General features: G+C 40.3%; 1 protein-coding gene across 1 annotated transcript; it reads left to right on the top strand.

Annotated features, from left to right (window-relative positions):
* The first annotated feature begins 221 nt into the window (after positions 1 to 221).
* On the top strand, positions 222 to 6,287 carry LOC126752470 (sodium-coupled monocarboxylate transporter 2-like). The gene is made up of 11 exons (XM_050463282.1): positions 222 to 374; positions 2,693 to 2,802; positions 2,861 to 3,001; positions 3,159 to 3,318; positions 3,517 to 3,582; positions 3,656 to 3,707; positions 3,779 to 3,846; positions 4,383 to 4,537; positions 4,932 to 5,190; positions 5,259 to 5,950; positions 6,108 to 6,287. Exons 1-11 carry the CDS (start codon positions 372 to 374, stop codon positions 6,235 to 6,237), a joined length of 1,836 nt encoding a protein of 611 aa, XP_050319239.1. The 5' UTR covers positions 222 to 371; the 3' UTR covers positions 6,238 to 6,287.
* The last annotated feature ends 8,650 nt before the right edge of the window (positions 6,288 to 14,937 follow it).

The following is a 14,937-nucleotide window of genomic DNA, read 5'->3' as shown; positions in this document are numbered from 1 at the left end:
AACTCGGAGCAGAGTTGAGCACATACTTTAACATTGTTATGCTAAGGCGGCAGCGATTGCATAGCAATAATTTTGGAAATTTTGCTGCTACGGAGTAATAAATGAGAACTCTGCTTAATAGTGTCTCAGTGGCTTTCTTCTTATTATGCACTTAGTATATTTTTGGTTTCTGATTTGTGTGGAAGCATTCTTTTGATATGCTAAGTATAAAACGAATTAATTTCGGTCGCTATACTATATTATTATAACAGCAAACTGTTAAATTATTATTTTTTTTAATGTGTCATTTGAATGCTTAAAAACCGGAGAAGAATATAAAGAATTAAAAATTAAGTGTAGAGAAATAAAAACGATATACTATTGAACACACAATGGTAAAAATCATAAATATATTTCCAAAAAGCACTGTTTTTGAAAAATAATCCTGTAAAAAGTTAGGAAACCCCGAAATGGAGTACGAGCACAATCAGTGAATTTTTACAAAAGTCCCTAACATAACAAAAAAAAAAAATTACATCAGAAATCAAATTTTGCGATATTATTAAGAATATAGTTTATAAGATAAACTAATAAAAGAGAAATATATGTATGTACATACAGGTATAAATTTAAAATAACCACTTCATTATTTCCAATTGAATAAACTCGTGTTTCATACCGGTAAATTCATTTGGAATATATCATAAACTATTAGAGTTACTTTACCAAAACCGCAGTAAAATCTAGTGTCACATTGCACATATATGTACATTATTAATAACCACTTGCACAGGACAGTTTGAAAATGGTCAAAATTGGTTAATATTTATTCTATGTTCCACACACCGAATACGAGAGACACCAATCCACGCTGTAGCGCTTGTATATGAGTTGTCTATCATCACTTGGAAAAGTTCAAAAAAATGACCAACTCGGAGAGAGTTTAAGGCAAAAGCGTTATCGGTCAGAAGATGTCTAAATGATTTAAGTGTGAATGTTTCGCTCAGCATAATGTAATTTGGCACCAGGATTATATATTGGGTAGCGAAAGCTCACTAACTTTCAAAGGATTTCGTCTATAGCCGAAAGTGTTTTGCTTTTAATTTTTCATATTTTTGATAAATAACATGCCATTAAATTGTTTCTAAATAAAAAAATTATATACCACAAAAAGTACCGCTATAAAATGTTTTCAAATATGCACAACACTTGAAAATTTTGAGTGGTAAGCTTTGCGTGGCGTTATCATATGAGGAGCATTCTGATTGTAGTTAGATAAGCATTTTATGCGCTACGTCAATTTATGATCAAACATCGCCAAATCGGTTGAGGCTGATCGACTTTATCGAAAATATGGTTATCTGTAGTCCTAGATCCCAGCTTAAGAAAATTCATCAAGCTACCTGGGTGTCTACGGATCGAAAAACCACGATCATGTTGTATCTCTTTATCCGCACCGTTACAGTCGCCCACAACACGTCAGGGATGAGATAGATACCGAGTTCAAAAGGGAAGCGAAACGCATTTGCAGACAAAAAAGGATAGAAGCCGAAATGTGTAAGTACGAAGAGCTTGACAAGCTGGCCGACAGGAATAATGCTCGAAATCTCTACGAAAATATACGGCGACGAACAGAAGGTTTCGAAACCGGAGCATACAAATCGAATAGCAATTACCCGTCTGAAGAATAACAAAGCGGCGGGGGCTGGATTGCCGGTCGTGCTATTCAAATACGACGGCGACGAACTGATAAGAAGCATGCATCAGATTCTTTGCACGACGACTGGAATTTAAGCGTGCTTTGCCCAATCCACAAAAATGGAGACCCTACAATCTGCGCCAATTACCGTGGGATAAGCTTCCTCAATATCGCTTATAAGATTCTTTCGAGCACACTGTGTGAAGGATTAAACCCCAAGGTCAACAAATTGACTGGACCTTATCAGGGCGGCTGTAGGCCTGGAAAATCGACAACTGACCAGATATTCACCATGCGCCAAATCATCGAAAAGAAGTGTGAAAGTAGGAACGCTACACACCATCTCCTCGTCGATTTCAGAGCCGCTTTTGACAGCACGAAAAAGAGCTGTTTTGTGTGAATTTGGTATGCCCGAAAAACTAATACGGCTGTGTAAACTGACGTTCAGCAATACCAAACATGATACTGGTATCATTGGCCTCAACAACCGCGCCGTTAGTTCTGCTTTCTCCAGACTGGATGAGGAAGCGAAGTAAATGGCAAATGGGTCTGGTAATGAACGAACAAGACTAAATTTCTCCAGTCATCAAATAAATAGTCGTCGCATTCGCGACTTGGCTCCCTCGGCATTCTTACCAGTCTTAACTTCGAAGTCGTAGATAATTTCGTCTATCTTAAGACCAGCATTAACACCAACCACAATATCAGCCTTGAAATCACTATTGCCAATAGGTGCTACTTTGGACTGAGTAGGACGAACAAACACCAAACTCTACATGTCACTCATCATCCCCGGTGTTGTTGTAAACTTGGTCATAATCGCAAAAGTGGTTTCTACGCCGAAGAAGAATGTTTCGCTCGGCATAATGCAATTTGGCACCATAAATTGGTGATTTTAAACCAAATTTTTCTTTAGTAATTATAATATGAGCCTACTGATTTTAGTTAGTTTAACATTTAACACGTAATTTCTACCAAGACCATGTATAAAAATATTTATTTTACTTCTTATAGATAACCAATCAAGAATATTCACAATTACTTTTTTCAATTCCCGACTACTGTGTCTTTGGAGCGCTATTGTTGTTCTCTACGGGAATCGGTGTCTATTTCGGCTACATAAGGTAAATTAGATAAAAATCAATAATATATAAATAAAAAGTATACATTAAATTGATTTAGGAAGAAACCGGTTAAGCCAAGCAATGATGGGGAACCAAAGGACCATAACGTACCGGACTTTGGTTCTAAAGGAATGAGTGAATATATGCTGGGATCCAGACAAATGAAATTATTTCCAGTGGCAATGAGCCTTGTTGCTAGGTTAGTATGCCATTATTTTATGAGGTTTGATAGAAAAGTGTAATAGCTTTTGGGTGACCACCGTAAATTAATAAATCTTATATGGTCTCATCACTGCATAGGTGAGCTTTCTTAAGAATGTAATGAAATACAAATATGATTTATCTCTATGAAATAGCTTTATTTCTGGCGGAGCTATGCTGGGCACACCATCGGAAGTCTACAATTATGGAACTCAATATTGGTTAATCATTATATCGATACTTTTCATGGCAATAGTGGTGTCAAAAGTCTATATGCCGGTTTTTTGCGCATTAAGAGTCAGTTCTTCTTATGAGGTGAGAAATTTCTTTTTGTTGTATTATACGGATATTAATTAAATATTTTTGTATTTAAGGTAATGATTTTAGTTTTGGATCGAGAGTGAGATCATAATAAACCTATCAAGTTCTGCCATTTGTCACAGACAGGACTTTATTTTAAGTTCACTAGTCATTTTCGAAAATTTAGTTTAAATGTTTCCTGTTTATTTTTAGTATTTGGAAACTCGTTTCGGTGCGAGCGTTCGAACTATTGCTGCTGTTTTGTTTATTGTGAAAATGGTAGGTATAAAGGAAGAAATAATTCGTTAAGACAAAGAAAGGTTACAATCATTATTTATACTCTTCTCTTCAGACAGTTTACATGCCAATAGTTGTATATGTGCCAGCATTAGCATTTAATCAAGGTAAGATGAAACTTATTCAGCATAAAATCGTTTAAAGTTTGAATAATATATTTTCCATTGTTCTTCCTTAGTCACTGGAATTAATGTTTACATAACTAGCAGTGTCGTCAGTTTTATTGTCGTGATCTACACAATATTGGTAATATCCCTTCATATAACTATAGTAATACTTACAGATGGTAAAGAAACTAATTAACTCGGGCGGAACAGAAGATTTATATCTTTAATTAAAGTTTTAGTACCTATAAATACTATATATTGGTAGTCGAAAAAGTTTTTTCGTATTTTCAATAGATGTTGCAGTCGTAATAAATTCTGGGAAGTTGAAAAAAGTGACAGCTGTTCAAAAATTAGTGAAAATAATGAAGAAATTAGCTATTTTTGAAATTTTTATATAAAAAAGGGAAGAATGCCACGCAAGCCACCAATGAAATTTGTAAAGTTTACGAAGACGATGCTGTATCACTACGTATAACACAACAATGGTTTGCTCGTTTTCGTATTGGAAATTTCGATTTACACTGATGGAATAATGTCTCTAGCGGAAAATGGCAAAAAGAAATACGAAAAGACTTTTTCGACTATCTAATATATAGCGAAATCGGCCTTCCTGTTTTTTTAACATTATCCTTTTTGCCAAAACGAGTATGATAAATATCTGAACGTAATTTTTAGGGAGGTATTAAGGCTGTGGTTCAAACTGATATATGGCAAACATTTGTTATGTTTATTGGGATAATAGTTATCGTCATACTTGGAGTGATATATGCAGGTGGATTTGGACCAGTATTTCAGCACGCTGCTGAAGGCGGACGCATCATTTTTGCTAAGTAAGTCCAAATAATCATTGAAAGAAAAAACGAAAAAACATTAACTTTCACCGAAACTTAAATAGCTTTTTCAAATACAAAAGATTCCTCCTAAGAACTTAATTCTGATCGTTCAGTGTGTATGGCAGCTATAAGCTAGAACGATCCGATCTGAACTGTTCTTTCGGAGATTATTTGGTAGCGCTGTCTTGGTCAATATTATAAGTATTTCAAATTTCGTAAAGATATCTTGTCAAATAAAGAGTTTTCCTTACAAGTACATGATTTAATCGATTCGGTCTTGTTTCCATTGCATTAATGTCATTTGACATCACTATTGCGTTTACTTCAATTCACATAATTACTTTCTACAATTATATAACTGACTATCCTTCCTATCATCCTTCTATTACAGTATAACCCCATCATTATATGAGAGACAGTCATTTTGGGCTGTATTGAGTGGTGGCTTTTTCTATTGGACCAGTATTAATAGTGTAAATCAGGCTATGGTTCAACGTTACATGTCCCTGCCGACTTTGAAGAAAGCACAGCAATCGATGGCCATCTTTGCGATCAGTGCTATAATATTCATTTCGTTTTGTTGTTTTGCCGGTTTATTGGTATTTGATTACTATCGAAACTGTGATCCATTAAGCATTGGACTCATTTCGGTAAATATCATATTACCTAACAGTTATATATGGTACTCGATAGTAGTTAATTTACATCTTTCTTACAGAATAATGATCAATTACTACCGATCTATGTAATGCAAACTGTCGGTCATCTACAAGGCATACCGGGTATCTTTATAGCTGGCGTCTTTGGCGCAGGGTTAAGTTCTTTATCGTTAGGATTTAATTGTACTGCTTTGGTGATCTTTGAGGATATTGTACGTGGCAGTTTTGGAATTAATTTGAGCGAACGCGCTTCAAAAATACTTGTCAACTTCGTAATAGTTATCCATGGTGTAATTTCGGTTGCGTTAATTTTTGTACTCGAAAAGTTAGATGGCATTTTGAGTGTGCTGATTTCGCTGGTGGCCATTGAATGCAGTACCACGTGTGGTGTATTCACACTCGGCATGTTGGTACCATGGAGCACAAAGAAAGGTGCTTTAGCTGGCGCTGCTGCAGGCGCAATTATGTCAGGTTGGGTGTCTTTTGGCACACAAGCAGCAATAGCAAGCGGTCAACTTGGTTCGCATAAGTTGGAAGTTTTCGTATCGGGGTGTCCTGCTAATTCAACAATAACTGAACCCGGTTATGTTGACGAGTCGGACGTATTTCCTTTATATCGTTTATCGTATCATTGGATACCTGTGATTGGTGTTTTATCAACATTGCTGGTTGGCACTGTTACATCTTTTCTTTGCGGACCAAGGGACTTGAAAACGTTAGACGCAGTGGTAATATCACCTGTAATTCATAGGTAAGTGCGATATCTATTATTCCCGAGTTTTGTTCCCTTCTTAAAAGCTCAAACGTTTTAAAGTGTTACATAAAATAATGTCCGATGCGTTGGGACGATTTTTTTGTTCCAAAATTTATTACTAATTTATTTTAATATTTCTTTTTACTCAACACAGATTTTTACCAAAGGAATGTTTCAATGTTACGCCTGATTTAAGCCCTTTTTTAACCCGAGATAATTCTGCGCGAACATCAACTTATATTTTGCATAAGTCCAAACACAAAGGTGCTAGGGAGCAATACTGAAATATAAAGATTGAATAAAACTCAATTTTTTGTCTATTTACTTTTTTAAACCATTGTTTTTTAAATTTTTTCATTCTCAAATCAGAAAAAATGCAGATAAATTTCTGCAGTTCTCCTAACTCCACCCTATCTATCTTAAGCCGATATTCCTAAATGACTGATAATGTAAGAGCATACGACTTCTGGCTATTCAGCAAATTCAAACGACCGCTTCGGGGAAATCGTTTTGAGTCAATTGAAGCCATTAAACGTGAATAGCTACGCGCATTGAAGGTTATTTCGTAAACTGACTTTAACAACTGTTTCAAGCATTAGACGATATTGATGAAGAGTTAATTAAGAATTTTAAAATTATAAACAAAGTCTTACTACTTTTTGCTCATAATAATATACTAAACAGTAATGATTATGTTGATGTGACATTTAGCATAGATGTCACTGACAGTCATACCAACCTAGAAAATAAAATTTTGACGAATGGGTTTTCGCGCGTAATTAAAATTTAAAAATCTTACTATTTTTTGTCTACAGTTAGTAAGTTAGTTTTTAAAAGAAAGTATTTGTTTTGGGGTGGGCACGTAAACTTACATAAATATTATATGGACACATCATTCTTCATAAGAAGAAGTACTTTCTTAATAATATAATTACTTACATTTTCCCCATTATTGCTGGCTTTACTATGATGGGCGCAACATCCACTAATTTTTATCATTCGACTTGGGGATTTAATGAAGGGAAGAAATGTTTCCACCTTATGTTCCTCAACTAGTTACCGCAATACCGCAATGAGATATCCTTGTGTTAATTCATTGACGGTATCTAGTCACTTCATGACTTCCAGCTAGCAGCCAGCTTAACATGAAGTCACTTTGTGACACCCAAAACACATCACATTGAGGCGCGAATGTCACCTAAGCACTGGCTAGGCAGAGTGCCTGCTTTTCATTTATAGAGCTAGCCAGCAGCCAGCTTAACATGAAGTCACTATGTGACACCCAAAACACATCACATTGAGGCGCGAATGTCACCTAAGCACTGGCTAGGCAGAGTGCCTGCTTTTCTTTTATAGAGCTAGCCAGCAGCCAGCTTAACATGAAGTCATTTTGTGACACCCAAAACACATCACATTGAGGCGCGAATGTCACCTAAGCACTGGCTAGGCAGAGTGCCTGCTTTCTTTTATAGAGCTAGCCAGCAGCCAGCTTAACATGAAGTCACTTTGTGACACCCAAAACACATCACATTGAGGCGCGAATGTCACCTAAGCACTGGCTAGGCAGAGTGCCTGCTTTTCTTTTATAGAGCTAGCTAACAGCCAGCTACCATGAAGTCACACATCACATTGAGGCGCGACTGTCACCTTAGCACCGGCTAGGCAGAGTGCCTGCTTTCTTTTATAGAGCTAGCCAGCAGCCAGCTTAACATGAAGTCACTTTGTGACACCCAAAACACATCACATTGAGGCGCGAATGTCACCTAAGCACTGGCTAGGCAGAGTGCCTGCTTTTCTTTTATAGAGCTAGCCAGCAGCCAGCTTAACATGAAGTCACTATGTGACACCCAAAACACATCACATTGAGGCGCGAATGTCACCTAAGCACTGGCTAGGCAGAGTGCCTGCTTTCTTTTATAGAGCTAGCCAGCAGCCAGCTTAACATGAAGTCACTATGTGACACCCAAAACACATCACATTGAGGCGCGAATGTCACCTAAGCACTGGCTAGGCAGAGTGCCTGCTTTTCTTTTATAGAGCTAGCCAGCAGCCAGCTTAACATGAAGTCACTTTGTGACACCCAAAACACATCACATTGAGGCGCGAATGTCACCTTAGCACCGGCTAGGCAGAGTGCCTGCTTTTCTTTTATAGAGCTAGCCAGCAGCCAGCTTAACATGAAGTCACTTTGTGACACCCAAAACACATCACATTGAGGCGCGAATGTCACCTAAGCACTGGCTAGGCAGAGTGCCTGCTTTTCTTTTATAGAGCTAGCCAGCAGCCAGCTTAACATGAAGTCACTATGTGACACCCAAAACACATCACATTGAGGCGCGAATGTCACCTAAGCACTGGCTAGGCAGAGTGCCTGCTTTTCTTTTATAGAGCTAGCCAGCAGCCAGCTTAACATGAAGTCACTTTGTGACACCCAAAACACATCACATTGAGGCGCGAATGTCACCTAAGCACTGGCTAGGCAGAGTGCCTGCTTTTCTTTTATAGAGCTAACTAGCAGCCAGCTTAACATGAAGTCACTTTGTGACACCCAAAACACATCACATTGAGGCGCGAATGTCACCTAAGCACTGGCTAGGCAGAGTGCCTGCTTTTCTTTTATAGAGCTAGCCAGCAGCCAGCTTAACATGAAGTCACTATGTGACACCCAAAACACATCACATTGAGGCGCGAATGTCACCTAAGCACTGGCTAGGCAGAGTGCCTGCTTTTCTTTTATAGAGCTAGCCAGCAGCCAGCTTAACATGAAGTCACTATGTGACACCCAAAACACATCACATTGAGGCGCGAATGTCACCTAAGCACTGGCTAGGCAGGGGCCTGCTTTTCTTTTATAGTACCAGCAGGCAGCCAGCTTAACATGAAGTCACTATGACGACTTTCAAATAACATCACATCGAGACGCGAATGTCACCTAAGCACTGGCTGGGCAGAGCTGCCTGCTTTTCTTTATAGAGCTAGCCAGCAGCCAGCAGCCAGCTTAACATGAAGTCACTATGTGACACACAAAACACATCACATTGAGGCGCGAATGTCACCTAAGCACTGGCTAGGCAGAGTGCCTGCTTTTCTTTTATAGAGCTAACTAGCAGCCAGCTTAACATGAAGTCACTTTGTGACACCCAAAACACATCACATTTAGGCGCGAATGTCACCTAAGCACTGGCTAGGCAGAGTGCCTGCTTTTCTTTTATAGAGCTAGCCAGCAGCCAGCTTAACATGAAGTCACTTTGCGACTTTCAAATAACATCACATTGAGACGCGAATGTCACCTAAGCACTGGGCACGGTGCCTGCTTCTCTTTTATAGACCAGCAGGCAGCCAGCTTAACATGAAGTCACTATGCGACTTTCAGATAACATCACATTGAGACGCGAATGTCACCTAAGCACTGTGCCTGCTTTTCTTTTATAGTACCAGCAGGCAGCCAGCTTAACATGAAGTCACTATGCGACTTTCAAATAACATCACATTGAGACGCGAATGTCACCTAAGCACTGGCTGGGCACTGTGCCTGTTTCTCTTTTATAGCGCCAGCAGGCAGCCAGCTTAACATGAAGTCACTATGCGACTTTCAAATAACATCACATTGAGACGCGAATGTCACCTAAGCACTGGCTAGGCAGAGCGCCTGCTTCTCTTTTATAGAGCTAGCCAGCAGCCAGCTTAACATGAAGTCACTATGCGACTTTCAAATAACATCACATTGAGACGCGAATGTCACCTAAGCACTGGCTGGGCACTGTGCCTGCTTTTCTTTTATAGAGCCAGCAGGCAGCCAGCTTAACATGAAGTCACTATGCGACTTTCAAATAACATCACATTGAGACGCGAATGTCACCTAAGCACTGGCTGGGCACTGTGCCTGTTTCTCTTTTATAGAGCCAGCAGGCAGCCAGCTTAACATGAAGTCACTTTATGACTTTCAAATAACATCACATTGAGACGCGAATGTCACCTAAGCACTGGCTGGGCACTGTGCCTGCTTTTCTTTTATAGTACCAGCAGGTAGCCAGCTTAACATGAAGCCACTATGCGACTTTCAAATAACATCACATTGAGACGCGAATGTCACCTTAAGCACTGGCTGGGCAGAGTGCCTGCTTTTCTTTTATAGAGCTAGCCAGCAGCCAGCTTAACATGAAGTCACTTTGTGACACCCAAAACACATCACATTGAGGCGCGAATGTCACCTAAGCACTGGCTAGGCAGAGTGCCTGCTTTTCTTTTATAGAGCTAGCCAGCAGCCAGCTTAACATGAAGTCACTCTGTGACACCCGAAACACATCACATTGTGGCGCGAATGTCACCTAAGCACTGTGCCTGCTTCTCTTTTATAGTACCAGCAGGCAGCCAGCTTAACATGAAGTCACTATGCGACTTTCAAATAACATCACATTGAGACGCGAATGTCACCTAAGCACTGGCTGGGCACGGTGCCTGTTTCTCTTTTATAGCGCCAGCAGGCAGCCAGCTTAACATGAAGTCACTATGCGACTTTCAAATTACAGCACATTGAGGCGCTAATGTCACCTAAGCACTGGCTGGGCAGAGTGCCTGCTTTTCTTTTATAGAGCTAGCCAGCAGCCAGCTTAACATGAAGTCACTTTGTGACACCCGAAACACATCACATTGTGGCGCGAATGTCACCTAAGCACTGGCTAGGCAGAGCGCCTGCTTTTCTTTTATAGAGCTAGCTAGCAGCCAGCTTAACATGAAGTCACTCTGTGACACCCGAAACACATCACATTGTGGCGCGAATGTCACCTAAGCACTGGCTAGGCAGAGGGCCTGCTTTTCTTTTATAGAGCTAGCCAGCAGCCAGCTTAACATGAAGTCACTCTGTGACACCCAAAACACATCACATTGAGGCGCGAATGTCACTGGCTAGGCAAGCACTGGTCAGAGTGCCTGCTTTTCTTTTATAAGCAGCCAGCTTAACATGAAGTCACTATGTGACACCCAAAACACATCACATTGAGGCGCGAATGTCACCTAAGCACTGGCTAGGCAGAGTGCCTGCTTTTCTTTTATAGAGCGAGCCAGCAGCCAGCTTAACATGAAGTCATTTTGTGACTTTTAAATAACTTCCCATCGAGACGCGAATGCCACCTCAGCACTGGATAGACACGGTGCCTGCTTCTTTTTTATAGAACCAGCAGGCAGCCAGCTTAACATGAAGTCACTATGTGACTTTCAAATAACATCACATCGAGACGCGAATGTCACCTAAGCACTGGCTAGGCAGAGTGCCTGCTTTTCTTTTATAGAGCTAGCTAACAGCCAGCTACCATGAAGTCACACATCACATTTAGGCGCGAATGTCACCTAAGCACTGGCTAGGCAGAGCGCCTGCTTTTCTTTTATAGAGCTAGCTAACAGCCAGCTACCATGAAGTCACACATCACATTGAGGCGCGAATGTCACCTTAGCACCGGCTAGGCAGAGTGCCTGCTTTCTTTTATAGAGCTAGCCAGCAGCCAGCTTAACATGAAGTCACACTTTGTGACACCCAAAACACATCACATTGAGGCGCGAATGTCACCTAAGCACTGGCTAGGCAGAGCGCCTGCTTCTCTTTTATAGAGTTAGCAGGCAGCCAGCTTAACATGAAGTCACTTTGCGACTTTCAAATAACATCACATTGAGACGCGAATGTCACCTAAGCACTGGCTGGGCACGGTGCCTGCTTCTCTTTTATAGACCAGCAGGCAGCCAGCTTAACATGAAGTCACTATGCGACTTTCAAATAACATCACATTGAGACGCGAATGTCACCTAAGCACTGGCTGGGCACTGTGCCTGCTTTTCTTTTATAGAGCGAGCAGGCAGCCAGCTTAACATGAAGTCACTATGCGACTTTCAAATAACATCACATTGAGACGCGAATGTCACCTAAGCACTGGCTGGGCACTGTGCCTGTTTATCTTTTATAGAGCCAGCAGGCAGCCAGCTTAACATGAAGTCACTTTTATGCGAGCACCCAAACATGAAGTCACATTTCAAATGTCAAATAAAGCTCACTTTGAGACGCGAATGTCAGTCCTGTGACACCCAAAACACATCACTGGCTGGGCACTGGCTGTGCCTGCTTTTCTTTTATAGTACCAGCAGGCAGCCAGCTTAACATGAAGTCACTATGCGACTTTCAAATAACATCACATTGAGACGCGAATGTCACCTAAGCACTGGCTGGGCACGGTGCCTGTTTCTCTTTTATAGCGCCAGCAGGCAGCCAGCTTAACATGAAGTCACTATGCGACTTTCAAATAACATCACATTGAGACGCGAATGTCACCTAAGCACTGGCTGGGCACTGTGCCTGCTTTTCTTTTATAGAGCGAGCAGGCAGCCAGCTTAACATGAAGTCACTTTGCGACTTTCAAATAACATCACATTGAGACGCGAATGTCACCTAAGCACTGGCTGGGCACTGTGCCTGTTTCTCTTTTATAGAGCCAGAAGGCAGCCAGCTTAACATGAAGTCACTATGCGACTTTCAAATAACATCACATTGAGACGCGAATGTCACCTAAGCACTGGCTGTGCCTGCTTTTCTTTTATAGAGCCAGCAGGCAGCCAGCTTAACATGAAGTCACTATGCGACTTTCAAATAACATCACATTGAGACGCGAATGTCACCTAAGCACTGGCTGGGCACGGTGCCTGCTTTTCTTTTATAGAGCTAGCCAGCAGCCAGCTTAACATGAAGTCACTCTGTGACACCCGAAACACATCACATTGTGGCGCGAATGTCACCTAAGCACTGGCTAGGCAGAGGGCCTGCTTTTCTTTTATAGAGCTAGCTAGCAGCCAGCTTAACATGAAGTCACTTTGTGACACCCAAAACACATCACATTATGGCGCGAATGTCACCTTAGCACCGGCTAGGCAGGGGCCTGCTTTTCTTTTATAGAGCTAACTAGCAGCCAGCTTAACATGAAGTCACTTTGTGACACCCAAAACACATCACATTGAGGCGCGAATGTCACCTAAGCACTGGCTAGGAAGAGTGCCTGCTTTTCTAGCCAGCAGCCAGCTTAACATGAAGTCACTTTGTGACACCCAAAACACATCACATTGAGGCGCGAATGTCACCTAAGCACTGGCTAGGCAGAGTGCCTGCTTTCTTTTATAGAGCTAGCCAGCAGCCAGCTTAACATGAAGTCATTTTGTGACACCCAAAACACATCACATTGAGGCGCGAATGTCACCTAAGCACTGGCTAGGCAGAGTGCCTGCTTTTCTTTTATAGAGCTAGCTAACAGCCAGCTACCATGAAGTCACACATCACATTGAGGCGCGAATGTCACCTTAGCACCGGCTAGGCAGAGTGCCTGCTTTCTTTTATAGAGCTAGCCAGCAGCCAGCTTAACATGAAGTCATTTTGTGACACCCAAAACACATCACATTGAGGCGCGAATGTCACCTAAGCACTGGCTAGGCAGAGTGCCTGCTTTCTTTTATAGAGCTAGCCAGCAGCCAGCAGCCAGCTTAACATGAAGTCACTATGTGACACCCAAAACACATCACATCAGGGTGCGAATGTCACCTACCGGAATAGACAATGATCAAGTAAAATATAATTCCAACCAAAATATCTCGTCAAATAAAAAAGTGTTCCATGCAATCGCTTCAATCCGATCGTTGCAAAACTTTATAAAAAACAGCCCTAAACCTCAGGGTATATTTTCAAAGGCGCATTCATTTTAGCTCTACCTGAGCCAGGCGTGGAGTTGCAATACTCACTAAGCCGACATTAAAGAAATTGTCAATAATCGCTAATAAAAATAAAATATAAACGAGTTTAACATAATACAAGTCATCAAATTAAAAAATTCTTATCAAGGGTATTTCAATACGACACCTTCATACACAATGAAGTTACTTATTTTAAACACAAATTTCCAGCTAAATACAGTCAGCAGCATATACGTGTAATACCAAGCAAAATATTCGTCTAGGGGACCCAGGATGTTTAAATGAGTTATGCCTCTCCTTTATACATATGTATGTATACACTATTCTTCAAGGGAAAATCTGACAAAGGGACAATGACCTTGGCAAAATGTAAAGAAAAGGCTCAAATGTAAACAAAGGTTGTGGACTTGGCTATATGTAAACAAAAGTTAATTGACTCAAAACGTCCGACGATATCGGACTTCTATAAGACTGGCATTAGAACTTTGGGAAAGCTGAAGTTAACATTTTTTTATGACCACAGACTTGAAGCAATAAACTTCAGTTGATAATCTGCCGGATTTCCGCTGAAGAGAGTTTAAACATTTTTGCAGTTTGATATGGGATGATAGTTGCCGCTATACACATACGTACCTTTGGTGTTTAGTATGTTATTTATTAACCACACAATGGTTATAATATAAATTACCGTTATTTAATTAAAACAAACAAGCGAGGAAAGGGGTCGGATGTAACCCGACATTGTATACGCTTGCAGCCTGCAAGGATTAAAGCTGTCAAAATACCCTCAGGTGTTGGCATAACTTTATATTAAAAATTGTTGCGGAAGAATACAAATTATTTGACGAAATCATGAATAAATTACAAACAAATTTGTTGTTTTATTAACTTATAATATAGGTTATTTAAAGAAAATAGTCTATTTAAATTATCCTTAAATGAGCTATATCAGACATCAACTTTACCGAAGAAGCTACGTTTACTATATTGAGCGGATTTGCAAAACGTCTACCAGAAGATTGAAATACATGATATTGACCTCAAATATGGTATAAGGCATACCGGAAGTTTGAAAATCGTTTAATTATGTGAGATTGGAGTAATACTAATACGATTTTGTCTATTTTTGGCATTGCTACATATTATTAACAGAAACAGATACGAGTACTCTCTGAGTTTTATTAAGATGCCTTACATACAATCAATAACATTTAAGGAGTAAAGTCGATGTTTGAAAATCTTGATATTAGTAATATTGGGGCTAG

The sequence above is a fragment of the Bactrocera neohumeralis genome, chromosome 3, assembly GCF_024586455.1.
Source record: "Bactrocera neohumeralis isolate Rockhampton chromosome 3, APGP_CSIRO_Bneo_wtdbg2-racon-allhic-juicebox.fasta_v2, whole genome shotgun sequence".
NCBI lineage: Eukaryota > Metazoa > Arthropoda > Insecta > Diptera > Tephritidae > Bactrocera > Bactrocera neohumeralis.
Note: the sequence above shows the minus strand (reverse complement) of the source record. Positions and strands in the feature narration are given on the sequence as shown.